General features: G+C 35.2%; 1 protein-coding gene across 2 annotated transcripts in view; it reads right to left on the bottom strand.

Moving 5' to 3' along the window:
- The window catches only part of LOC149797175 (uncharacterized), a 42904-nt gene that overhangs the window by 8596 nt on the left and 7216 nt on the right, over positions 1-27092 (bottom strand). For both annotated transcript variants that reach the window (XM_089961859.1, XM_089961860.1), the window contains exons 4-9: positions 24702-24909; positions 22248-22417; positions 21077-21119; positions 9521-9631; positions 7727-8013; positions 7255-7411 (exon numbers count right to left, since the gene is read on the bottom strand). In XM_089961859.1, the coding sequence (XP_089817985.1) occupies positions 7255-7411; positions 7727-8013; positions 9521-9631; positions 21077-21119; positions 22248-22417; positions 24702-24909 (976 nt within the window). The remainder of the gene's footprint in view (positions 1-7254; positions 7412-7726; positions 8014-9520; positions 9632-21076; positions 21120-22247; positions 22418-24701; positions 24910-27092) is intronic.

Raw genomic sequence — 27092 nt, 5'->3', positions numbered from 1 at the left:
ATTTACTAAACCATCATTCTCCGTAGGGACTGGCCTAATATTCGATTATAAATGACCTTGACTTTCAGGGCAGTTTATATTCATAAAGCCTTAGTAATGTTTATATTTATTGTTACAAGTTAAACTGACTGTTTACTATTATATTTTGCCATCTGTTTCTATATTTGCATTCTTCTGGATCTGTACCATCAACCACGCTTAAATTTGAAGGTCATATAGCTCAAAAATTAGACTAGTGACTGATCTTAAATTTGTCTGTTGTTTTTTATAGGCTATGAACCATACCTGTCACATGTAAAGATGGCCACATTATGTTCGGAGTAGCAATCTCACATGTGAAAAAGCATTACACAATGAATTAAATTACAGGTGTCAAATATTTTTAGTGCAAAACATGACATATACAATAAGTTAATTTATTACATGGAAATCACTTTTTACGGTTTTGTGAAAAATAATCCTTTAATGTATAAATATATTTATGGATGTACCTTTGGAACCTGTCATCGTATAAGGTGGAACATTTTTCATGTAAGCTATAAATCTGTGGTATGAAGCAACTGCAAATCCCAAAACCATGAATATTAATTAAATCATGGAATTTGTAAATTAAAAGTGGTGATGATGTCTTTTAGCTGCTTTAGACCACTCGGCCAAACGAGGCTCCCCAGATGTTGATAAATGGTCACCAGATATTGACCAATGGACACCAGACAATGACCAATGGGCAATATTTTAAGAATTTTATACATTTTACCTTTTATTTCAGAACCATCAACCATTTTAGCTTTGGTTGAACCATTCCTATTTTTAACCTCAGAATACATAATTACAACCACGAATGCCAGGTTCTGACTTATTTGCTGATCAGACGCAATTTTTTTGAAGCCAAACCACAACTTAAACACTGGTGTATCTAGATCACTGAAATGCTTGTAATGTCTCTATTTTTTGTTAATGTGTACCCAAGTGCTTCTGTCACAAAAAGTAATTGAATATCAGCTCCTCTGAAATCAAATCAGCTTTCAAAATGAGAAACTTTAAGTAAGATGTCGAAATGTAAGGTAACCAATAAGGATTATAATAAGATGAAAACAAAGCAATGTGCGTTAAAAATATTAAAAATGAATGTGACGGAAAGCATTAATATTGCAGGAGTACAAGAACTCTGCAGCCTTGTTTCAACTGACTTCATCATGTCACATGGCATTCAGATCAACAAAAAACCAGAAATATTAAGGTTGAATGCTTACAATAAATTGCTGGATAAAACCTTATATTCCTTTTTTATGTTCAAATTCCAATATTTAAATCTGGTATTTATATTTTAAACTGGTAGGAGTGGCATTTTTGTTTTTTTGAAAATGCTTAATTTCCAATATTATTTTTGTTGTTGCTATTGTTTATTTTTACATTTTTGTAACTTAACTTTTAATCTGCGCCATATAGCCAGTATTGTGCTGACATGCCATTAGACCTTAATACATACAATGACTGGTGGACAGTGTTCACACACACACACACACAATCACAAAATTTTTTAGTTGCCAATCTTCTAACCTGAACCACTGTTCTACCCTATGCCTACATTGATCTTCACTAAAATCACAGAAAATGTTGAAATGCTGTCTCTTTGAGGTTTTCCTTTAAAACAATATGAATTAAAAGTAAATAGGATATCCAATAAATTGCTATATCAGCCTAAACGTATGAGAAGCTTTATTTCCATGTGTAAATTTCATAGTAAGAGTACTATCGGTAGAATATTACCAGCCAGCCCCATATTTATTAGTCCTCAATGAAGGCACTATAATATGCATGGTTCACTGGGGAAATTATCAAGCACCGAGTCTGTCTGACCTGGACTTTAGGTAAAAGCTCTCTATATACTTAAGTCAAGGTCTAGAATTAAAGTTATTATACAACTACAATAATCTGTATTCTTTCAGTCATAATAATTTTGACCTATGTCACCAAAATCAAGTGGCTTTTTTCTTACCCAACACGTAAGTCATCCACCAACTTTGTTGAAGGTCCAGGGTAAAAATCTGAAATTATTGTGCAAACACCATTTTTAAACTTTCAATCCCAATGACTCTGAGCTATCTTTGTTTTATTCTTTTACCCTCAAAATCAACTGGTTTCTAATTTACCCAAAGTACATGTCAAATAAAACTATCTATATCTGTAATGGGGAACAAATGTCATTGTGTAGAAAGCATTTTGGTTCTTTCAGTGAGCGATCTTGACCTTTGACTATTAACACTAGACTGTTTTCTTACCTCAAGTGCAAGTTTCTACAAGTCTTGATCTGGGTCTGTAATGGACACTATTATTCTTCGTCAGTCATAGTGACCTTGACCTTTTAAGTTTTAAACTCCAAAATCAACTTCTTTCTTTCATTAAAAAGAACTTGTAATGTCTGGCAAATTTAGTTGCTGTAGAACTGAAGTTAACAAATAGAAAAGAAAATACTGATGGACAGACAAACCAGCAGCATCATAGCATAATGTCCTCCACTCAAAGGCATGCATATTAAAAACACCATAGCATCTTGCTGAATGGTGTTTTTTTTGTAAACAATTACAGTAATATTGTTTCTGAGACTTTTGTGGTAGTCTTCTCATTCTGTGTTCCATGTGTATATCTGCACTTCTTTTCCAAAGAAAATACATTAAAAAATTTGGAAAAATATGTCTCATCTCCAAAACTGAATTATAATGCACTCTCAGTTGCATATAACTTGAAAATGTTTCACAAAATCTTCAAAAACATCTCTACACTAACAATGCTAATGTTCATACTGCTGTACAAGTGATATCTATCTCACATTCCAATTTGAGAAAGCCATATGAGATCCACCTATCCCATAAACTTGCACTAAGTGACACTTTAGAACACATCATTGTACTTATGACATCATTGATGTCTGCAATTTCTGTCTCTTTAAGAATTGTTTTAATAATAAATTCCTTGTCATAAACTGAATTTCTCATGCACCTTTTAATAACCTGAAGTCTTTTTATTTCTGTGAGTAGATTCATGATATACCATCATCTTTTTCCAACAGTCATTGTGCATTCACGTCAGATACACATCTTGGCCTAAGAATCTGAAGGCATGAACATGGCAAGGCCTTATTTCTGTCCTAAAAATTCGACTTTTGGGTGGGATTTCCCATCCCATACCTTCACATCTGATGTTTTCTATGGACCATTCTCAACTAGATCCTTGCTATCATTCATGTATTACAAAAATGAGGCTAAACTGGGCAAACAACCATACGACAGCAAACAACATCATTCACTACGATGCAATTTGAATTTCACTGTCAAGCTGCCACCACCGACACTGACATGAAAAAGACAGAACAAAGAAACACTGCACCGACAGTGCTGAAGTAGGTCACATAAGGTTTACTAAAACCAATTTTCATCGTATATTAATCTTAGTTATATGCTTATTTGTCCACTTACACAAATCATCTACCATATATGTTCTTGTATGTGAATATACTGTACATGTAGTATTGTGTTCAGATATGGGTATTGTTTATATTCATGTCATCATTAATTTGGTGTTTCTTATATTTTCTTTGAAGTTCACATGGATGAACATGTGCTTAATATGTTACTGTAAGTAACTGGGATATGATTTCAGTGATGATGATGGTGGTGATGATATCAGTGATGATGATGGTGGTGATGATGGTAGTGATGATGATGGTGGTGATGATGATGGTGGTGATGATGATGTCAGTGATGATGATGTCAGTGATGATGATGGTGGTGATGATGATGTCAGTGATGATGATGGTGGTGATGATGATATCAGTGATGATGATGGTGGTGATGATGATATCAGTGATGATGATGGTGGTGATGATGATGTCAGTGATGATGATGGTGATGATGGTGGTGATGATGATGATGGTGATGATGATGTCAGTGATGATGATGGTGGTGATGATGATGGTGGTGATGATGATGTCAGTGATGATGATGGTGGTGATGATGATGTCAGTGATGATGATGGTGGTGATGATGATGGTGGTGATGATGGTAGTGATGATGCTAATGATGATGGTTATGATTATTGTTTTCATTTTATTGCTTGATAACCTGGTATAGCATGGGCCCCTGTCCCCTCTGACTGACCTCCCTCTGCCCCACTGGGTCTCGGCTGTCCTGTAGATGGCAACAAACTCAAGTCATTGCGTATAAACCATGTTTCTTTCAGTCACAGTAACCTTGACCTTTAATCAGATAATCAACAGAGGGATTCAGCAATGTTCTACCATATGGAGGAGGGGGAACAAATAGCCTGAGCATAGCAACATGTGCAACTGGAAATGAATGCTTTATGTTCATTTTCAAAAGACAATGATTGACAGTTACTGTAAGTAACTGTTGGTTGGCACATCTGTCAGATGAAAGGTAACAAAAGATGTACCTTATTCATTTTTTTTCTGCACCCCTTTTAGCACATCAGTATATTTTTTTTGTTGATTTGGCATTTACTTTTGTGCAAATGCCAGAAGGTCATGTCCTCACTAAAACACCACATACTAAGTAGTTTTATCATGAAAACCCCAAGTCAAAATGATTTTCCAGTAATGAAAACTGGTGACGAGATTTTCAGGATGGCTAACATGTTGGCGTTATCAGTTGTCAAATTAGCACCAACAAAACATAATAAGTCTTGAAGTAAGAGTCCATGTTGATATGACCAGCCATTCTGAAGAGGTAGCTTATAAAACATGACATTCAAGATAATTGCTGTGGTAACCATTAGAGTTCATGGTATGCTGGTATACTGCAGTATTTTTATTCAGTGGTACATACCATGATACTTTTTCACTGTACTGGTACTTCAGCAGTTTCCTTTAGTAAGGAATGTAAATAAATTCCTGAGTAATCTTGTTACGACTTAAAGCATATTAACAGTGTGTGTTCATTATTCATGACAAAATAATTACAAAATGAGTATGTATGTATGTATGTATGTGTGTATCTATAGATTTTATGACACATCAGCACAATCTTGGCAATAAAGTGCCAAACAAGAGTAAGGTAGCAAATTTAATAATGGCAAACACCATGCTAAAATTCCAGTATAATAGACAAACTTCTCCAGCAAAGGTAATATGCACTTGAGACAAAAGATATATGGTATAAGAGGTCAAATAATGGAAAATCTTATGATCAAACTTTAAGAAGATTGGATCATACTATCTTTTTTCTAACAGATAAATATATTTATATTTGTTTTATTTTCTGATATTTGTACTATGTATGAGGTGAATTGCCAATCAAGACAAGATGCATGGGTGAAAGTTGGGAAAAACCACAGTACTGAGAAGTAAGCAATGGAACAAGGGGGCTGCCTAGGCCCCCTTGTGGGTCCAGGGCAAAGCCCTGGTGTGAGGTCAAGGTGGGCTAACCCTCCCTGAAGCAAAAGGGAGTAATTTTGATACTACATTTCTGCATGAAAATTGTAACTGAATAATCCAAAATTCTAATTCTTTAATATGATGCATACATCCAATGAATCATTAATACATAAATTTCTCACTGTACATTTGGGGGAAAAAATGCTTCCTTGATCTGAACACAATTTTTCCGTCATTATTCCATAAATGTGAAAATTCAGGGGCTGAACATAAAATTCAAATGGAAATATTTGATACATTATAAATCAGGATTTTGCTTCAAATCCTTAAGTCTCTTTCAGATAACAAATAACCATAACACTGGCTTATTCTAAAATGCTGATATTAAACAAATTCATTCACTTAGTCAACAAATAATATTTTCTCAGTCTTAAATCTGTTAGGATTCACTACTTTTATATGCTGATTGCCTTTAATGTTTCAAAGTAATTCTCCTGTCCTCACCATGAAGGTTGGTCAGCATATATACACTGTATAAAGCTGCTGAAATAGACAACACATTTCGCTCCATATAGGACCAGGAGTCACAAGAACATGGTTATGCTTTGAAGTTTTAATTCAGGAAAAAGGAGCGTACAGTTCTTTTATACATTTGCAACTCTAATGATGTGGAGAGTATAATTTTTTTTTAACAGTTATTGTCTGTGAATTTAGCATGGGAAAAATTCCAATTGTCCTGACTGGCGGCTGCCAAGCGAAGATAATTATTTTATTTAAAACATTAATCTGTCTATGAAGCAAAGGGGTGGGGTGGGGGTGGAATAGAGAAAACAACAGTAGAATGACATACACGGAGGTAAAGAATCAGCTGAGGTGTCTCACTCAAATACATCAGTGCCCTCTATCCACTATCATTCCATTGAGGCAAATGTAGGATATGAATAGTAGTGTAATATAATGACTAAGTTATTTGGAAACAATGTAATGACTGAGTCTTTTGGGTTTCCATAGAGTGCACAGAATTAAAGAGTGAAGTTTGAACTTCATGATTCAGCAGAACACATCTGAGGAGCCTCGTGAATTGAAAACTTCCATTTGTTCACTCAACAGTAAATGAGTTTAAAATCTAGTATCCTTAAGCATTGATCTTTTAGCTACTGAATGCTTTTCAACCACTTTAATCCCCTACACATAGCCTCTCCCCAAAGCTCATCAGATTTGCACAATTTGGAAGATCGACCTGTGGGGACATTCTAAAGATGGAATTTCCATCACATAATTGAGAACTTTCACCCATGAAGATGAGAGGGATGTCTGGGGTAAGCAGTGTACTAATTATTAATTACTGTACATGTGGGACTCAAGACACCTCACTTATATGTTTTAGTCACTATTCTAAAGTGCAGATCAAGTTCTCAGTAATTATCTGAAATTCATTCTGTTTGTTTATAGCCTACGTTTTCCCTTGTATTTTATTAGTGCAGATTTATCTCTTATGAACCACAGCGGCAACAAAGAAAACAACTGTTACATGGAACCACCTTCTCACCTATATCCGTGCAATTATGTATTGACCCCCACACTCCATAATGCTTGATTAGTAAAGTGAATGGAACACACTGTGCTTTGTTATTCCAGTTATCTCCCATGAGCTACAGAGAAAACACAGAAAACAACTGTTACACAGAACCTGCTGTCTCACCTGTATTCATGTAATTATGTATCCCCCACAGCTGACTTACAAATTCTTTAGAAAGAGAGCTTCAACCGTTACTACTGAAAAAGAGATAAGTACATCTCAAAAAGCTTATTTGGGTGAAACAAATTTTTGAAGCTTTAAACAGTTTCATGTAAAGTCTAACCATCTCTTGTCCTTGACACATCACTCTTATTTCCATTTCCTCCAGCAATGGTATTGTGTCCTCGACCCTCATCTTGCCTCTGTGTTTGACCTGAACCACTGGTAATCTGTGTTTTTCCTGAGGCTGGGGTTGAAACAGATGTTATGCTAGAGCTTCCCTGTGAGGAAGAGGTACAATGCAATTAAATATTTTAATTCCTGGCAGACAGAATTACACAACAATTTTAGTACTGTAAATATCAATATGCTGTCTAGAAATATAAAAGTACCATCAACAGAAATACACTGTCTAGAAATAGAGCAGTACCATCAATAGAAATACACTGTCTAGAAACAGAACAGTACTGTCAATATAAATATGCTGTCTAGAAATATAACAGTAATGTCAATAGAAATACAATGTCTAGAAATAGAACAGTACTGTCAAACAAAAATCAGTAGCAAAGATACAGAGAAGCATCATAAATACTAACTGTTGTGGAGCTGGTTGCCATAGTAACTGAGGTCATCATCATGGCAGCTGATGAATTTAGGGAGGATGCTGAAGTCATAATTGATGCTGATTGCTGGACAGCAGCCTGGGTAACTGCAGGTGAGCCACCTAAGTTAAGACGCTCCATTAAAGTAGGTAGAGCTAGTGGCTGTACATCATCAGGATGATGGGGTCGGCTGGCTTCCTCTTCTTGTCGTTGTCTGTCAATGTCTTCCTCTTTCCAGATGAATTCAAGGACTTCCAGTGCAGTAATCTCAGCACCAGGTTCTGAAAGTGAAAATATTATATTACCATACATTACATGGTAGAACTCAACATATTCCGCATAAAGAATTTATTGTCAAGCCCTCTAATGTGGTTCATTACGCAATGCAGACTTCTTTTATACTGATGAAAAAACTGTTTATCTCACTAGTACATGACACTGTATGATCCACCACTTTTGATATATTACTGTGTATTTCATGTCTAATGAGGAGTTTGTTGATTCTTTTGAGACAGTATTTTATTATTCATGTCTAATGAGAAGGAATTTGTGGATCTATTGAAGACAATACTCACTGCAAATGTTAGACAGCACTACAGCATGTTGCACTGCAATCTGAATTCTAAATTCCTATAATGTGATATGAAGCCAATTCAAGTGATATAATGTGTTCATACTACTGTATATCAAAATGTGAACACACTCGACCCCAAAAGCAGCTGCATCACTGGCCTGCAGATCAGTGTCTGTTCTGTTTATTCAATAGGCGATCTCAACTGAACAGTGTAAATGAATCCAAGAAATCAGCCCACTCCACAAACATTCAAAAATGTATTGGTATGCTTTTGGTTTGGTGTATCATCTCACCTATTCATAAAACACTGTAATTACCTGCATACAGTTTTGTCGTCAGCAAGTAAGTGCACTATCAACACTTTTTAGACACTTAATGGAATTTAACACATTTGAATTATGGTCAGTTATGGTTATGATGAGATGGATGGCCTTCTGGCAATCTGTGCATCAGCTTTCCAAATCAAATACTATGTAAAAACCTTGTAAAGTCATACGGAATCAAACAGCCCTTGCACTCATCACCAGTTTGAATTATCTGATTACATTTGTAGATATCAACTGTTCCAGCAAATTCAAGCAACCAATTAGACATGATTTTTGCTCATTCAGAATATTTTGGAAGTTTTAATCATGAGACTGTCACATAATTGGTATAATGTTACATGATTATTATTAGTTACACAACATGACAAATTACAAAATGGGTTAATTATTTAATTAATTTTACACTGTAACCCAAATTATTAATCCAAAAAAGTTTTAATTCTTAGCCCATTTTAAAAATAGAAAATCAGATTAATCCATTGCAATGGAGAAGTATCTAACTACGATGTAACATGTATTTCAAGAACTAGGTTTGTGAAGATGGGTTTTTAAAAAATGCTTTTGCAGATGTATTTTACGAACTTACACTAGCCCTGCTGGGTAGTGAACAAATTTTGAATGCATCAATCCAGGATAAAATGTCTCAACCTTTATTACAATCACTGCCCATATTTTGTGTTATTATTATGTGTAAACTGCAAAAGAATAATTACAATAAACCTGTTTTGAAGATGGCAAATTTTAATTTAGAACTGACATAGTATGATTTAACCTTGACTCTGAAAGAAGTTTCAACTGAAATAAAATTTAGAGTCGAGTATGTACTCAAAAGGTTCATTGAAAGTAGAGCCTGGAGAAAACAAAATTTCATCAATAACGTAATCTAACCTCTCTGTCGACGGAGGATGAGAATGGAGTTGCGGACTGTGTCTCGTGGATATCCCATCTCCAGGAGTGTGATAGCTGCAAGTGTCTCCAATGGGTCAGTGCTGTCAATCCCTGCAACAGAAGCCAAAAGTGTTATGAAACAGTGTGGCTCACAAAGTTTATAACAGATTTATAACAAGTCATTATCACACTGCTAAATATGAAGGAATTATAAAGAAGAACTTAAAAACAGAACAAAACATTTCTTTAGCCAAGTTTTTACTTGGCTTTAAACTTATAAATGAGTCAAATATAAGCATATGAAGCTGCAGTGGCATGCTGTATTTGAACAAATTGCATGAATGACAAAACAATAGACCAAAATTCCATTATTTTATTAAATATGTAAAATCAGTATTATGCCTAAGTGAAGCATACAAAATTTGCAATAGGATATAAAAACACAGCAAGAGGTCCAAGTGGGCATAATAAAATCTCACCTGACTCAGTGCACACTGCTGAAATTACTCCAATGTTACTGACTGCATATGTTTTGAAAACATTTACTTAAAGTTTGTCTAGTTCTTACATTTTCCATATATATCTAACACACATCACAATAATTTGTATAATACTGAAATGTCCTGTATCCCAGGATTCTGTGTGTCCAACTGGTTAAATTCTGCTGTGTGTTTTTAAAGCATTTCTACTCATAGTAATGGCAGACATCTTTGATGATGGAATGTTATCATTGATATAATTCTGGAAGGCACCTAATCTAGGAGACCTTCTATTAAATTCTGTTCAAAGTTATTACAATTTTAGTAACAGCAGCCATGTTTGATAGTAGATAGTAATAATTCATATAAACTGAAAAATCATACATACCAGAACACACTTTAAAACTTCATCAGATTTTGTTAATTGGTTTCAGTGAAGAAGTCATTTAAAATCAGTTGCCATATCAGACAGCAGAATAGCTTAATTTGTACAAAGGCTTTTATGCCAGGAGTTACTTTCAAATTGGGTCAAATTATATTCAGGAGTTTTGAAGATGTAGTAGTTTGACAGGTTTTATATTTTTAACAATGGTAGCCATATTTTATGGTGGATTGGTATCATTTGTATAAACTTGAAATTCTTCATGCTAGGATGCTTTCTCTAAAATTTGAACTGTTAGCAGTGTCTGAAGTCATATAAAGGTTTCCGTATTTATTAATGTGGTCATATTTGCTGGTAGATCAGCATTATTTGTGCAAGCTTGAAAGACCTTCATGCTAGGATGCTATATCTGTGCCAAGCTTAACTGAAATGAATCTAGAGATGGTGCACACCACACACAGGAGGAGTGGCCAGTAACATGAGCTCACTAGGGCTTATGACCAGATAAGCTAAAAATTAATGTGGATGATGTGTTTCAAAACAAATCTTCACAAGTCAGAGCTTGTTTCTAAAATGAAGAAGCAATTTTTTTCTTACACACTGCCATATTTCTAATAAGAACAAAATGTCTAATACATATTACTCTTTGATGAAAACTGATAGATGTTGCTAGAAAATCTTGTGCAATAAATTCCCTTAATTATCACCAATTAGTGACAATTTTTCATAGATGCTTGGTTTTCATACAACATTATGTAATGAATATTTTATCTGGTGTAAATTTCTGTTCAGTTCTAAAAATATGTTGATAACAACACAGATACAAATATGTCAATATGACAAACATACCAATTTGTTCATATGACACACATACCAATGTGTTCAAATATCCCACATACCAATGTGTTCATATGACACACATACCAATGTGTTCATGACACACATATCAATGTGTTCATGATACACATACCAATGTGTTCATATACATACCAATGTGTTCACATAACATACATACCAATATTTCTATATGATAAATAACAAATTTGGGAAACAAGAAACTTTGTGCTAAGTTAAAACTTTGGCATGGGCCATAACTCAATCTAAATTTCAAGGTACAAAGAAATGTAACTTGTATAAGGTATTTAGAATAATAAGCGTTGTACCAAAGTGTGTTTTGTTCCACAATATCCTTCAAAAATTCTTTAGTAGAAACAAGACTTATGATGCAAGGAAATTTCCAAGTCACTAAGGTGATATAACTCAAATTTTAACTGATAAAGGTGAAAATCAAACTTGATGTAGGATTTTAAAATATTAAACCTTATACCAAACTTGCTTTGAACAAATTGATGATGTCATTGAAGTCATTGATTGAAAATGAAATTCCTGACAAAAATTGTGTGGAATATAAGCATATGTATAAGAGACATGGTTAGCACTCTACACCGCTCCATATAATATGGCAATGACGTAAAATATGGCAATGACGTAAAGCATAGAGGAAACACTTTTAAACTGAGATCCTTGCAATGGCTAATTTTGGCATACACAAAAAAGATATTTTATCTGTGCATTTTGACTCAAGAATCACTAGGAATTGTCCGTGACTCCTTGTGTTTCAAGTCTGATTCAAACCAAAGATAAACCTATTCTGTCACGGAATAAGGCAAAAAAATAATTTGGTATGCCTAAGAACAATTTGGTTTATTAACTTCATTGAGGCATACAGTGTTACCTAGGGTGGTTCATTTGTTTTTGTTTTGTATGACTAAACAATACATGCACCCCATCATAGGTCGCTTGCAGCAAGATACTCGTATAGCACAGTATGCATGGGTACTTTACCCTTGGTCATGTGCATTTTCTTTCTCATGCATTTATAGGAGGCTTAATGTTCTATGCAATACAGTGATCTCTTGGATCTTGTCAGAGAGTGTCGATACTCTTACTTCAAACTACAACCATAGGGGTAAGTGTTCAACATTATACAAATCCAGTTTGTAAATGTATTTTTATAGTTTAAATGCCTTTCTTCAATTTACTGCCTTTATTTGTCATTCTGCAGGGTTAATACACTAGAAAAACATTTTGTATGTTACAATTTATCATTAAAAGCTTTATGTGACATTAAACAATTCAGTGACATATATTTCTAGATCTCTCCTCTGTATTCTGTTTATTCTTTGTTATGACCAAATTTATTTATTTATAGCTGTCTGTCTGTATGTATGGATGGATAGAGAGATTGATTGACTATAAGAACCAGTATGGTGAGGCTATTATCTGAAATGTGGCAGTGAAGCCATTTCAACCGACATTGTATCTGTTTCATGGTGGGAATTGTTAAATATTGAATTATAATTCTGGAGAAGGATGAGGAATTATGATGTGAATTCTCGACTCCCGGATAAGGACCATTATGTTATGAAATGTATACAAGGACATGTGGTTGTGAATCATATTTAATTTGCTTTGTAACAGGTTGTTATTTGAACCATACTTAATTTTCTTTGTAACACATGGTTATTTGAACCATACATACTTTACTTTGTGACATTTGGTTGTGTGAACCATATTTATTTTTCATTGTTATCATATGGTTGTGTGAACCATTTAATTTTCATTGGTATCATATGGTTGGTTGTGTGAACCACTTATTTTTCATTGGTATCATATGGATGTCTGAACCACTTGTTTTTAACTGGAATCATATGGTTGTGTGAACCACTTATTTTTCATTGGTATCATATGGTTGTGTGAACCACGTATTTTTCATTGGTATCATATGGTTGTGTGAACCACATATTTTTCATTGGTATCATAGGGTTGTGTGAACCACTTATTTTTCATTGGTATCATATGGTTGTGTGAACCATACTTGTTTTAGTTTTGCATCACACTATTCTGTGAATCATACTCGTGTCTGTTCCTTTGTCTTGTATGATTTGATAAATATTCTTATCATTGTGCATGTTGTGAATGTAAGAACCATACTCATATTCTTCATACACATACGTGTATCTGTAACATGTTTAGTATAGTAGTAGTGTATTATATGTAGTGGGTGATTGTGTGAATCAATTCGTAAATGTGTTATAGTGAACATTTCTTTATTCGTCTTTTATTTGTTTCATAAACTTTCATACCCTCACATTGCATTGCGTTATCATTCAATCCAAACATCCAATTGCTTTCAATCTTGTTACATATCTGTATGACTAGAAACAGTTCTATATGACCTGATGCCCTACAAAAATGATACATTCAAAAAGTGAAGTTGCAAGTTAAACAGGAGCCAAATTTCCATCCAAGATTTGTTGACAAGGTGTTCTTTATGTTAAGCCTCATATAAAAAGTTTGGCTTCAGTGTACTGAGTCCTTTGAAAGTTGTTAAACAGATTTGAAACAAGCAATGGCTGGGATGGGAAGAGAGGGCAGATTGTTGTTTTTTTTAAAAATATTTTATATAGTAAATTAAGTTATCTATGCGAGTAGCATCAAGTACCTTGTACAGGGACACCGCAGCTGAATTAGTATTAACCAAATCATAGAATCTGAAGTTGCACCATTCTGTTTGTGATTCTAAGATGCTATAAACACAAAGCCATCACTAAGGCTGAATGACAAAAGTTTTCGGGTCTCTTTGTGTTGAATAGTTTTAAACATTTATCACCAAATATCCATCCTGAATAGCATTATGTGCCCTTTCCACTGATCTGGTAGGGGCACAAAAAAACAAGATGCCCAAGTGGGCCTGGTGTTGTTCATGTGGAATGTTAGGATATGATTGCAAATTTACAGGCTTACTAAAGCTGCAAAGTGGAAAGAAAAGGTTGGTTACTTAGCTACGTCATTTTCATTGTCTATTAATGCTGGTTTTGCTTATCATCTGTTTTAGACCATACATATAGGATTATAATCAAATAAGAAAGATGATTGTACGAGAGTACAGTAGGTTAACAAATACTCATCACAAAGTGATCTGAAAGTGTTGTCTTATTATATTTGGTTGGTCTGAAAGACACCTTAGGAAGACTGATGTAGCCATCCATGTTGGCATGGACAGTTATCAAATCAGCAACCAATGAATTATAAAGACAATGCTCTACCAAGTGAGCTACTATGGCCTACTGACTGTTGCCATATAGCAATCCAAGGAAAATATACAAGAGTGTTGCTGTTGTTGTTGTGGGGTTTGACACCATTTTTCAGTGTTAATGGTGGAGGAAGAACCTGGGAAAACCCCAGAAAGAACCACCAACCCATGAGAAGCTACTGGCAAGCTTTTTCACCCACACTGGCCAAATCCGATACCCAAACCCATGCAGACAGAGGTGAGATGGCAGTGATCCATAATGGAGAGGACTTTTAACCACTTTTCCACTTGGGGCCCCAATATACAAGAGTGTTGTTGTGGTTGTTGGGTTTAACAACATTTTTAAGCACATGATAGGCTATGCACGGCAGCCAGTATTAATAGTGGAGGAAGAACCCGGGAAGAACCAGTGACAGATGAGAAATTACTGGCAAGCTTTCTCACCTACCCACATTGGCTGAATCCTAGACTCGAACCCATGCAGAAAGAGGTGAGATGGCAGTAATCCATAACGGAAAGCTCTTTAGACCACTTGGCCACTTGGGGCCCCTACACAAGAGTGAAACTGACATCTGATCCATCATACCATATTGCAATCCATGTTGCCATATTGCAATCCAAGGAAAATATACAAGAATGCAACTGACATTTGATCCATCATGCATCTCACTGGTACAGTATCACAGATGTGGAAACAATGTATAAATGATACTGTGTAGAGAATGAACAATTCACAATTATGTGTTTATAAGTTACAGTGTATATAAGTTTTAAAAACTAGGGAAGCATTTTAGGAGCAAAGAATTTCCTTTCCTGATAGGTTGCAATGACATTGATATACTTATTGTTTAGAAGAGCTGGAAAATATAAACATCATGAAGAAAACGAAAGCTCTGCCAAAGTTTATTTTTACTGAATAAGCATTCTAGGACATAGCCAGATTTACTGTTCCATTAATGCACTAGACTACTTGTTCAGAGTTATTTTGGACAAATAAATATCTTTACTTTTTAATTTCTTATATATTAGATTTACTGTAATCTTTATGCCAGGACCACATGGTTTCTGTAGCACACAATCTCTCATGCAAAATTGTGACGAGAAAAGAAACAAAAATTACCCTCTACTTTTAAAATGTCTGTATTTTAATTTCTATTGTTTGTTTGCATTTTCTACGTTTCATTTCAAAATACCACAGAAATAAGGTGTTGACCAGCTTGCCATTTGTTTTCGTCCATGCAGCATGTACATCAGATGTGAATTTAACACCATTTTGGGGTTCAAAATCAACACTGGTATCTCCAATAATCTGATATATTTCTAACTTGAAATATAATTACCTTCATCACTATGATCAGTCAGTAACTGCTGAACAAAATCATCTTCTAAATATGAACCATGCTGAGAATCAGTCATTTGTGGTCTTCTATATAAGCCATATTATAAATATACATTTTGTAACACTTCACTGATGCAAGGTTCAACTTATCACAGAATGCTTGTTATGGGGTCAATGAAATTTAGTTTAACAGCCACTCATGTCAAGCTGAAGAAACCAGATGTCCAATCAGTTATGAAAAAATACAAATTATGACAAGCTCTTCATGAAAAAATACAAATTATGACAAGCTCTTCACCATTTCTACCAGCTTGTCTTATGTTGTAACAAGCACTTTAAGAGTGAACAGCTAAATAAAACTGTGTATTGCATAGAGTATATTTTCATATGTTACTTTCAACTAATTTGTAGGAGCTCATGTGCTTCACTACTTTCCAAATGTGTGAATGTATACACATTTTGCATGAATCACATAATGTACACCATGTGAGCATTTTTGTTTCATATTAAATAAAAGTCCATCAATGGAACTGAAACTGTACTGGCTGAAAAGATCATTTCTTCCTTTTAACTGCTGGGTGTTGAATCTGATATTCTTCACCAATAACAACATTTTTAAATTAGCCACTGTGGATGTCAGATAGGCACCATTTTCATTTACAACCAATAAAACATCCTTCAGGTCCAACAAAACATCATAATGAGTCTTCAGGCAATAACAAGATTTTTCAATTGACTGCCATGGCGGCTATATTGGATATCAAATTGGTGCCATTTCAACTTAGGACAAATTAGATATCATAAAAAATATTTTGGTGAAAATATAACACTGAAAAGACCAAGCATTCACCCAGGAATACAGAAAACAAGAATTTTAAGATGGGCCTGGTGGTAGCCATATTGGGTGTCTGTACCAAGTATAAAAATAAATATTTCAAGATGTCTGCTCTGGTGGCACTGATTTCATTTTGGACCAAACTAGGCATAATAAGAATCCTTTTGGTTGGTGAAAACCCTAAGGCCAATATTACTGTTTTTTAAGAGGAAGAGTAGCAATAACAAGACTTTGAAGATGACCACTTTGATGTGCAAGTCAGACTGAAATGCTTGAAAATTCTCTTATTTTCTGAATAAGTTTCTAGTTTCTAATTTAAAAAAAATAATTATCCACAACAATAAAAGAAAATTACACAACGTTTAATTTCATTCCACACACCCTCTGGGCAAATAATAATGATGACCAATGTAAAGTGTTACATTCACCACACTATCCAAAAGTTACACAAATTGTTTTTATCTATCTGAAAACTTTCACTCATATGTTATCTGAATAGGTTTTGGATGTAGTTTTCAACTGCCTTATTAGTGATATAATCTTCTCTTCAAACATCTGAAAAGATATCAATAGGTAAATCTCAAAATATATAAGTAACTGCTTCAACAGTATCATAATAAAACCTGTAAAATAACACTACTCATACTGGAAGAGATTTAAAAATTAAAATATATCTTTGCAAACAAACCATGATAATCACAATTTTAAAACAAACAAACAAATAGACAGATAGTGCCAATAAGTCTTCCCTTTCTTCTGTAATTAGACAGTTAACCAACAGCAAACCATAACTGAAACTATTGGTGGGAATCAAATAAAACATGAAACACTTCATCCTTCAAGTGAATTCCACCTGCTGGGAGAAGGGATGGGAGGGATGGTACATGATAGTACTAAATGAAAGCATAAAACTGCTACACCTAACAGTGGTCATGGGGAAGTAATGGGTAAGAGTTTCTTCCCTTTGCCTATGTGACCTATGCATAGCTGCCAACCTTCCAGGCTCGCAATTAGTGATGTGTTATGTGATGTGATTTTGATTTTTAACGTAGCTTTAACAATTTTTCAGTCATATCGCTACGATGTCTGCACTGTACCAGTTTATAGTGATGTCTAGCACTGGGGCATCACACCGCAGACATGTAGCATGATGTCCCACCCAGTCACATTATCCTGACACCAGGCCGACCAGTTGTAACACTAACCCCTTAATGCTGAATGCCAAGCGAGGCAGCTGTTAGTACCATTTTTGAAAGTCTCTGGTATGACTCGGTCGGGGATCGAACCCACGACCTCACGCATCCGAGGTGGACGCTCTAACCACTAGGCCACCTGAGCGGTCTCGCAATTAGTGAAAATAATGATAAAAATTAGTGAATTTGGACATGAATTTGTGAAAAATACCATGATAATAACTCCATCTATTCTGAGCATCAATACTACAGTATCTCAAGATCGCAAAATAAAACTAAAACACTACATATTTGCAGAAATATATCTGCATTTCTATTTATTATGGTATTCATAAACTTCACTTTTTCTTGTGGTTACTTATCAAGACTTCATACTGTGGCAGACTTGAGAAAATTTTTCTGCACTTAAGGAGGCCCTAAAGTATATTTTAGTTTTCCTCACTAGAGAAAATACTCTTTCACTGTCATTGTTGCTGTGAGGAATGCACAGGAGCTTCAGCACTTTTGGTTCTTCCACAGGAAAATTTGGAAGCAATCCTGGAGTCCAGGAACATTGGTAGGAACAAATGTTTAGCATGGTCTCCAGCTGATAAAGATAGATTATGTTCAACAAGAAAACTCAAAAATAATTAAATAATGCTTCAGCGTTGGTAGCTTGCATGTCTTCTGTCAATGGCTTAAAATATTCCACAGCTGAAATCTGTGAATTCCTAATTTTCCCAGCCTCTACGTGTTTTTTGTAACCGATGTGCTTCATCACATCGTCTCTGCCACCATGCCGAATCCTAAAATTTGTGGCACACTGTGTGCAAAAAGCATGACATATATCAATGTTTGATGGGCAAATGCACTGCCAATTTTAGGTATATTCCAATTTGAACTTTACGTTTTGAGAAATACATTTCTTTTTCCTTGGTGGTGAAGCCATTCTCAAGATCTTAGATGTGATGCTGAACAGTAATTCAAATCAGTGTTGATGAAGCATGCATGGAGCAAAATTCCAGTTAGGTCCCAGTTTCTCTCAAAATCATTTGTAAAACTACTCTTATACATATAGATTAAAATAGGCTAAAATGCTTGCTACCGGGCCAACTGTACCAATCGGCTGTAGTTTTACTAAATTCGTGGCCAGCAGTACCGGACCATTTCGGCAACTGCCAAAATCACGACAAGCGCGTAACAGGAAATCGGTTATTTTATTAAAGATTTAAAATATTTGAGAATTTGAGAATTCATGAAATTCACGCCAAAATCCTGAGGGTTGGCAGCTATGCCTATGTAATATTAATGTGATAGGGAATGTATTCAGAGATGAAAGGCATCATTTATAGAAACAGCCCTGGCTCATAAGCTTGTCCTGTGGTGACCATATTGGATGTCTTAGCACTGATGTTTTTCATTTAGGACCAACCAGACATGATAAGACGTTTTTAATAAAAATTCCAAGGTGATATGACCATCCACTCAAGATTAGTGAGAACACAATTTTCAAGATGGTTGTCATGGTGGTCATATTGGCTGTCCAAATAACACCATTTTCATCAACCAGACATCATAAAAAGCCTTTTAATGAACATCCCAATTTCATATAACCATTCATTCTGGATAAGTAGTCTCATATCAAGATTGTCAATATTGAATGTTCTAGCGGCAACATTCTCATTTTGAACCAGTTAGACCATGGGGTGAATATGTGTGTAAATTTTCATGGCAATCCTACAAGTAGTTTAAGAGGATTAGTAATAACTGGTCTGATGGATGATGGACAGACCATGGATGATGGATAACAGACCATGGATAAATGACAGATCATGGATGTTGGACAACAGACCATAGATGATGGGCAACAGGCCATGGATGATAGACAACAAACCATGGAAAATGAAAAGACCATGAATGACAGACAAACCATGGATGATGGACAACAGACCAGAAGTGATGGACAACAGACCAAAGATGATGAATAGACCATGGATGATGGACAACAAATCATGGATGATGAACAGACATTAGATGATAAATAGACCACAGAAGAGGGACAGACCACGGATGATGGACAGACAATGGATGATGAATAGAACCATAGATGATGGTCAGACCATGGATGATGGACAAACCTTGGATGATGAACAGACTATCGATGATGGAAAACAGACCAACCAGTAAGCTCTCTTGGACTATGACTTGCAGAGATAACAAGTGCTGAATAAAACTTGAACCAAGAACTTGAATAAACTGAGTCACCAGTGTACTTGCCAACCGTATTGCACCAAATGAGGGCAGAACCCAGAGTTCAGAGTTGATGCTGTTGTAGTGTTTAACGCATTTTTCAGCACAACATGGGCTATACATGACGGCCAGTATAACTGGTGGAGGAAGAACCCTGGAAAACTGCATGAAGAACTATCAACCCACGAGAAGCTACTGGCAAGCTTTCTCACATACCGACATTAACGGAGCCGGAGACTTGAACACACACAGGCAGTGATGAGATAGCAGTGATCCAGAACTGCGAGTGCTCTAGACCACTGGTCCACTCAGGACCCCCAGAGTTCAGAGTAATATTAAGAGAAGATGAGTATGTGTTGATACTATACTACAATCATGGAGTGTACTAGGGATGGGTTGATGGAAATATATATATATATATATATATATATTTTTTTTTTTGAACCAAACCTTGAATTAAAATGTGTCCCCAATGTAAATTTTGACCCCATGGCCCTACTAAGATAAAACCCAGGTGGAGGAATGGTACTAAGAAAAGGGGGAGTAAATGATACTGTTATGATCCAAACATGAAGTGAATTCATGAAGGTGTAAATGTTGGTGGTGAAACAAAATTTTAACTAAATCTTAAATGCATCCCCCATTATAATGCATGACCTCTTGTCCCCCCACCAAGTGGGAGGTATAGTACTGACAGAAGGAGAGTAAGTGATGACAATATATTTAAATTTGAAGTAAATCAAGTAGTGATAAAAAATCTTTTAACAAAAACCTGTTCCAATATAAATCTTGAAACCATGGCCCAACTAGGGTCAACAGCAGTATTGATAGAAAGGGAGTATGTGATGCTACTACATTAGAAATGTTAGGTGAATCTAGTAAGGACCTGCTGAGATGGAAACACTGGAAAAATGTGTATGTACACACAAACATGCACATCAACAATTGGACAAGCCAAATGCTTGATGTCTCCATTACTAGGGTAAAAAATTATCATGCATACCATACTGTGCTTTCCTTCTGCTCTCTGCACGCTGGGTTGATAGCTAGAAGAAAAGAAAGAAAACCAAGTTAAATAAAAAGCCAACTCAATTTCTCACAGTTTATCTCTAAGTTTACCAGGAACAAGTCACAAATGCCAACCTATTACCTAACTGATACAGAAATGCCAACCTATTACCTAACTGACACAGAAATGTCAACTTATTACCTAACTGATACAGAAATGCCAACATATTACCTAACTGATACAGAAATGTCAGTTTTAACAATCAGAATCTGAATATAGAAATTTTCATGCAACAATTATTCTTATACATGAATTAAGCCTTGCTGATTCAAAGGCCTTTATTTGGTTTAAACATGCTTCTTATAATTATCTTTTAATTAATGGGAATGGATAACTTCACCTGCGAATACTGCTATAGATGTAGAACTTTCCATACATGTGATCCTATCAGCGGTAGGACAAATATACAATTTTAAAAGATGTCTACCATGCATACAATTTTATAGTAGAAATCTACCACTTTTGAATTGAGAAGGTTGACAAAATGAGGGTTTTGGGTAAAAACTATTTTTGTGCATTCTATTCACACATTACAGAAACTAGTCAGAACCAGCCTTTTGGCGACTGGAACTGTATCTGATCATGACTCATTACACAATGGCTAACATAAGAATCTGTAAATTGATTGCTTTATTGTTGTTATTCAGAGCGTTTAAGAATGTAGGATATTTATGCTGGCAAGAAACTTGTAGGTTCTTTCTACCTACTCGAGAATGTACAATCATTTCTTTTTGTTTAGTAACAAAGATAACCCTTGTGGAAAATCAGACAAATACCTTTTCTTTGAATTGTGAACCCTTTGCAGAAATGCAAAACTCCAGAGTTGAACCCTAATTAAATAATAATAATTTAAGTACCATATAGTACTGGTATAAACGTACTGCAGGAATGAAATGGATCTTCATGTAAATGTTCAGGACTGTGCTGATGTGATAAGCAAGTTAAAAGGAGACAATTTAGACTATTGTAAGTTATTTATGTTGACTTGTGCAATTACAATGTAATGCATTGTGGACTTCCATTTCTGTCATACATTTAATTCTGCAATAGTTTAATACTGTTATTCTTAATGTTCAACCTAAGAGAAATGAACGTGCTTTCATACCAGTTCAGCCTGTTTTTTTAATACAGCATTGATAAATCTCTGGCCTTTGCCTTTTTCAACATGAGGACATGTAGGATACCATCTACAGTGTTCAATCCAGGGATTATCACCTGGCTCCCAGTTTCGAAGGCCACCACCACACTGGAAACATCTAGTGTAGTCTTGATTACCTGTACAATAACATTTTACATGTAAAGCAAAGTCAGCTGGGAAGTTGTACACATTGTGTATATATTTAAAATCACAAAATATTGGCAAGCATAAAATTTTATCAAATCTACAAGTGAATTAGTTTTTGTTATGATTTTATTTACAATAATTTTGATGAAAGAAAAAGATTATAATGCCTATGCTATAAACGATGACACCCATCTAGACCAGTGGTTCTTAACCAATGGCTTTCGGCCCCAAACTGGGTCACCCTGCTGTTTTAAGTGGGTTGCTGAGATCAACCCTTTTAATTTGAAATTTCCTACCCAAATGGTTTTTTAGTGTCTGATGGGTGGAAGGTGATGGGTTGCAAGTTTAACACCACAAACCTAATCTGCGTCATTAACCAAAACAGATAAGAGCCACTGCTCTAGACAGACAGTTTGGGAATGATGGTTATATATTAGTATCCATCTTGTCATTTTGAAGCAACACTGAGATCAGCAACACTGATATCTTGTGTACTAATATTATTTGACCCTCCCCTATTGTCAGGAGTGATTCATTTTATTTGAAGTTTGATAATTGCCTTCAGTTGCAGGGGTATAAAAATTCATCACTCAGAAGCCTGGAATAAAGCTGAGCAACCAAGTGACTCAAAGTCAAAGCCCAGATCATGAGATGGACAACACTTTTTAAATTAAATGTTTATGAAAAGGCATTTTTATAATTCACTAACAATAGTGGCTATAGTATAGCAATAGTGCAGCATTATTTTCACAAACTTGAAAAGACCAAATTCCGGGATGTTAATTGTTCAATCTGTTCCAGTTCATCAAGCACTCGAGTGAAGATATGTGTTTGGGGAGTAGGACAGTTTTAAGTGTAAGGTTCTCAAGGGAATTTTCACTTCATGGTTCATAAGGGTTTTTGGCAAAGCGTATAAAACAAGAGATTCCATCTCAGCATATGTGAGATACTGGTCTCTGCAATTCAAAATACTTGATAAAATCAGAAATATGAGTGTCTAATCCAATGGACTGGAACCTTAGAAAACTTAAGAAAGTTCACACACTTTATGCATTTTGTTTGCAATATTTTGCATTAGACTATGAGAAAGAAGATGCTTAGAATTAGTTTTAGTCATTTTGTAGGTTATTGGGGCTGCTATTGGTGCAATGGTATTCAACTGAAAAAAGAAAGAAAAAATGCCACATTTTGAGCAATAAAATGATATTATCATATTTGATAAGAATTACTACTGGGTATGGCATGCCCACATCATTATTAATCAACTGTTAACATACCTGCATATAATTATCTTTTAAGAATGTAGCAGATTTAGCGTTAGCAGTAATATTTAGTTTTTAAGAGTTTGTTACTTTGCAGCTTGTAGACTGAAAAAATAAATAATAATTCATCATGTATACACATAAGATGTAACAACTGTTATTAATTGATCTTTTAGTGAAATGAAGTGAATGAAGAAATAAAGGAAGAAAATGGATTCACAAAAGAGAAAAAGAGCAGACAGTGAAGGTTCAAAAAGAAGAGTCAGATATGCAATGATCACTTTGCAGTATCAAACTGTGAACCATTCATATTTTTATCCTAAATAAAAGATCCAGAAAGCAAACTGAGGAAGTTTCAAGGGATATGTACAAAAAGGCTGACTCAGCCTATAGGTTCTGGGTAAAGTACGGAGGATATTTGTCAACATGAACTTGAAGAATGCACTGAGAACACAAATATCATTGTGACTGTTACCAGACATTCTGTCAAAATTGAAAAATCATTCCCTGTCTTGTCAGAATTTACCACATTTGCACCTAAAACTCCATGCCGATCTTTTGAAGAATCTGGTAAGATTCTTTTTTCAAACCTGACTGCATCATTGCAACAAAGAAAGACAAAGTCAAACAGAACAGAATGGATTATGGACAACAGATGACAGATGCAGGAAGATACCACATTCTCATTTGTCTTAAAGGCCAGGGGAACTAAATATGAAACATAGTCACAAGTGCAAGATATTGTAAAATGCATGCGACCTATTTTTTCTAAAGAATAAATTTCTGAAGATAACAGCCTTACCATTAAGCTTCATAATCATAAATGCATCAGTGTCAGGCAAATATGGTTAATACAGGACCAATGCAATCACTTGAGTTTAATAAGTGTGTCACAGTAACCTATATACTTTTGCTAGAAATTTGACCACAGAAATGCTTCAGAAAACTGATACCAATGTATCTTTCAATCTTTGTGGGCAAAATAGTTGACAGAAAGGCAAATTTAAATAACCAGTGAAAAAGAATCCTGCTTCAGCCATTTGCTGTGGAGTCTGATCCAGATATGGAGGCCACCCATGACTAAAAGTTGCAATCCGACCGGGAAGTGAGGCATGTTCTGGAAACTTGGGCCTGTTATCTGCTTCTGATTGTGCTGATTCCTCCACTGGATGGGACTGCACTCTTGGAGTTGTCTCCCCTGATCCTGACTTGTGTTGTTGCTGCAATATCAACAGTGAGAACCAAGTAGGAATGACTAGTGGAAATATAATGTGACCTCTCACCATGGCCACCCATTTTTTTAAAATGTCCAACCAGGTTTTCATTTTTCCATCTTTTTTAATGTAGCTACATAAAGTCATCACCAGTGATAGTCTTAAATGACTGGTCAATTTTGTTAATACTAGAAATAAATAAAAAATATTTTCCCATGTATGTCATCAATAAGGATGCACAATAAGAAGATTCTGAAATCATGTACAGTGAAATAAGTAATATTATGTCATCCAACTTTGTGAGCTAGCTAGATATATCTGGGGCAGACAAAACCATTGCCTGCCAGCTAGAATCAACCAAACTTTAGTTTTGGCAATCATTAGTATATCAGTCACGGCGCAGATGGGCAACTAGAGTTTGATGACTACTGCTTATAATGAATCTAATTACTTTTACGAAAAACTCAAATTGTATGGCAACCTATGGATCTGCCAACTGTTATTTATGCCAGGTGTTAATATTTACCAAAATTCTGATACCTACTTGGAGGAGTCAACCATGTCAACCATGTGCAAAAAATCATATTTCCTGTTGTCATCTGGTAAAGCAAACAGAATTAGTGTTAGGACCTGGTGTCAGGACAATGTGACTGCTTTGGATATGATGCTAAATGTGCTGCCACACCAATATAAACTGCCACACTGCAGACATCATAACAATATGACTCAAATTGTTAAAGCTACGATAAAAATCACAATCACACATTACCAGATGATGACTGGTAAGGAAAATAGGTAAGAGGTAGAACATGGCCCTTGCACTGGTGTCTATAGCATTTTCAATTCTTGTATGACATACAGGCTAAAACACACAGACTAATAAAAAGAAAGATGGACAATTTGTTTAGCAACCTGGATTATGAAGCTGCCGAGTGACCTGGGAAGGGTAGTCTGTTAAAATGCTGATACAGACCCTACCATGTCAAACTGAGCCCTTTGAGATGAAAGATCTTTCAGGAACTTGACTAATGTCAGTCGGCAAATAAATTAATGCAAAACAGGCTTAGGCAGCTGTTCTGACTTCATGTGCTAATATGTGCAAGAAACGTATATGGTCTAATGGTTAATTCATTGTAGACTGAGTTGATAACCCATCCTTTCCACAGAGCCTAAGCAGAAATATTGTTCTTCTCTTTATGAATGACAAGAGCAAGCAAGATATCCATCTTCTGACTGGCTCTGTACATTGCAGGCAAAACTTAAATGGACTGATGGGGTCCTGAAGAAGGTCTTACATTGAATGGCATACTGAAGACAAGGTTTCAAAATGAAAGACTGCTTTCCCATTGGTGGAAGCCTGTATTTATCAAAATCAGAAACCATTATCAAAGAAACAAAACCAACATGGAGGTAGTACAAGTTCAGTTAAATGACCTTGGATTGTACTGAAGGGCTTTATTATTTGAAAACAGCATCCATGCATGTATTGGATGAAGGATCAACATCACCTGTTCAAATTTAAAAGCCCTTAATGCCACAATGTTTTTATCAAATTTGGTCAAATGACGAAGAGTGTTCTGTGACATCATTCTAAATAGCCATATTTTACAAAGAATCTGCATCATCTGTTCAAATTTAAAAGCCCTTAATGTCAGAATGCTTTTAAACAAATTTGGTCAAATGATGAAGAGTGTTCTGTGACTTCATTCTAAATAGCCATATTTTACAAAGAATCTGCATCATCTGTTCAAATTTAAAAGCCCTTAATGCCAGAATGCTTTTATCAAATTTGGTCAATGACAAAGAGTGCTTTTTGTGACATCATTCTAATTAGCCATATTTTACAAAGACTCTGCATCATCTGTTCAAATTTAAAAGCCCTTAATGCCAGAATGTTTATATCAAATTTGGTCAAATGACGAAGAGTGTTTTTTGTGACACCATTCTAATTAGCCATATTTTACAAAGAATCAGCATCTGTTCAAATTTAAAAGCCCTTAATGCCAGAATGCTTTTATCAAATTTGGTCAAATGATGAAGAATGGTTTTTTGTGACATCATTCTTAGTAGCCATATTTTACAAAGAATCTGCATCATCTGTTCAAATTTAAAAGCCCTTAATGCCAGAATGTTTATATCAAATTTGGTCAAATGACAAAGAGTGTTTTTTGTGACATCATTCTAAATAG

Source organism: Sinohyriopsis cumingii, chromosome 6, assembly GCF_028554795.1.
Source record: "Sinohyriopsis cumingii isolate HCF-2022 chromosome 6, ASM2855479v2, whole genome shotgun sequence".
NCBI lineage: Eukaryota > Metazoa > Mollusca > Bivalvia > Unionida > Unionidae > Sinohyriopsis > Sinohyriopsis cumingii.
Note: the sequence above shows the minus strand (reverse complement) of the source record. Positions and strands in the feature narration are given on the sequence as shown.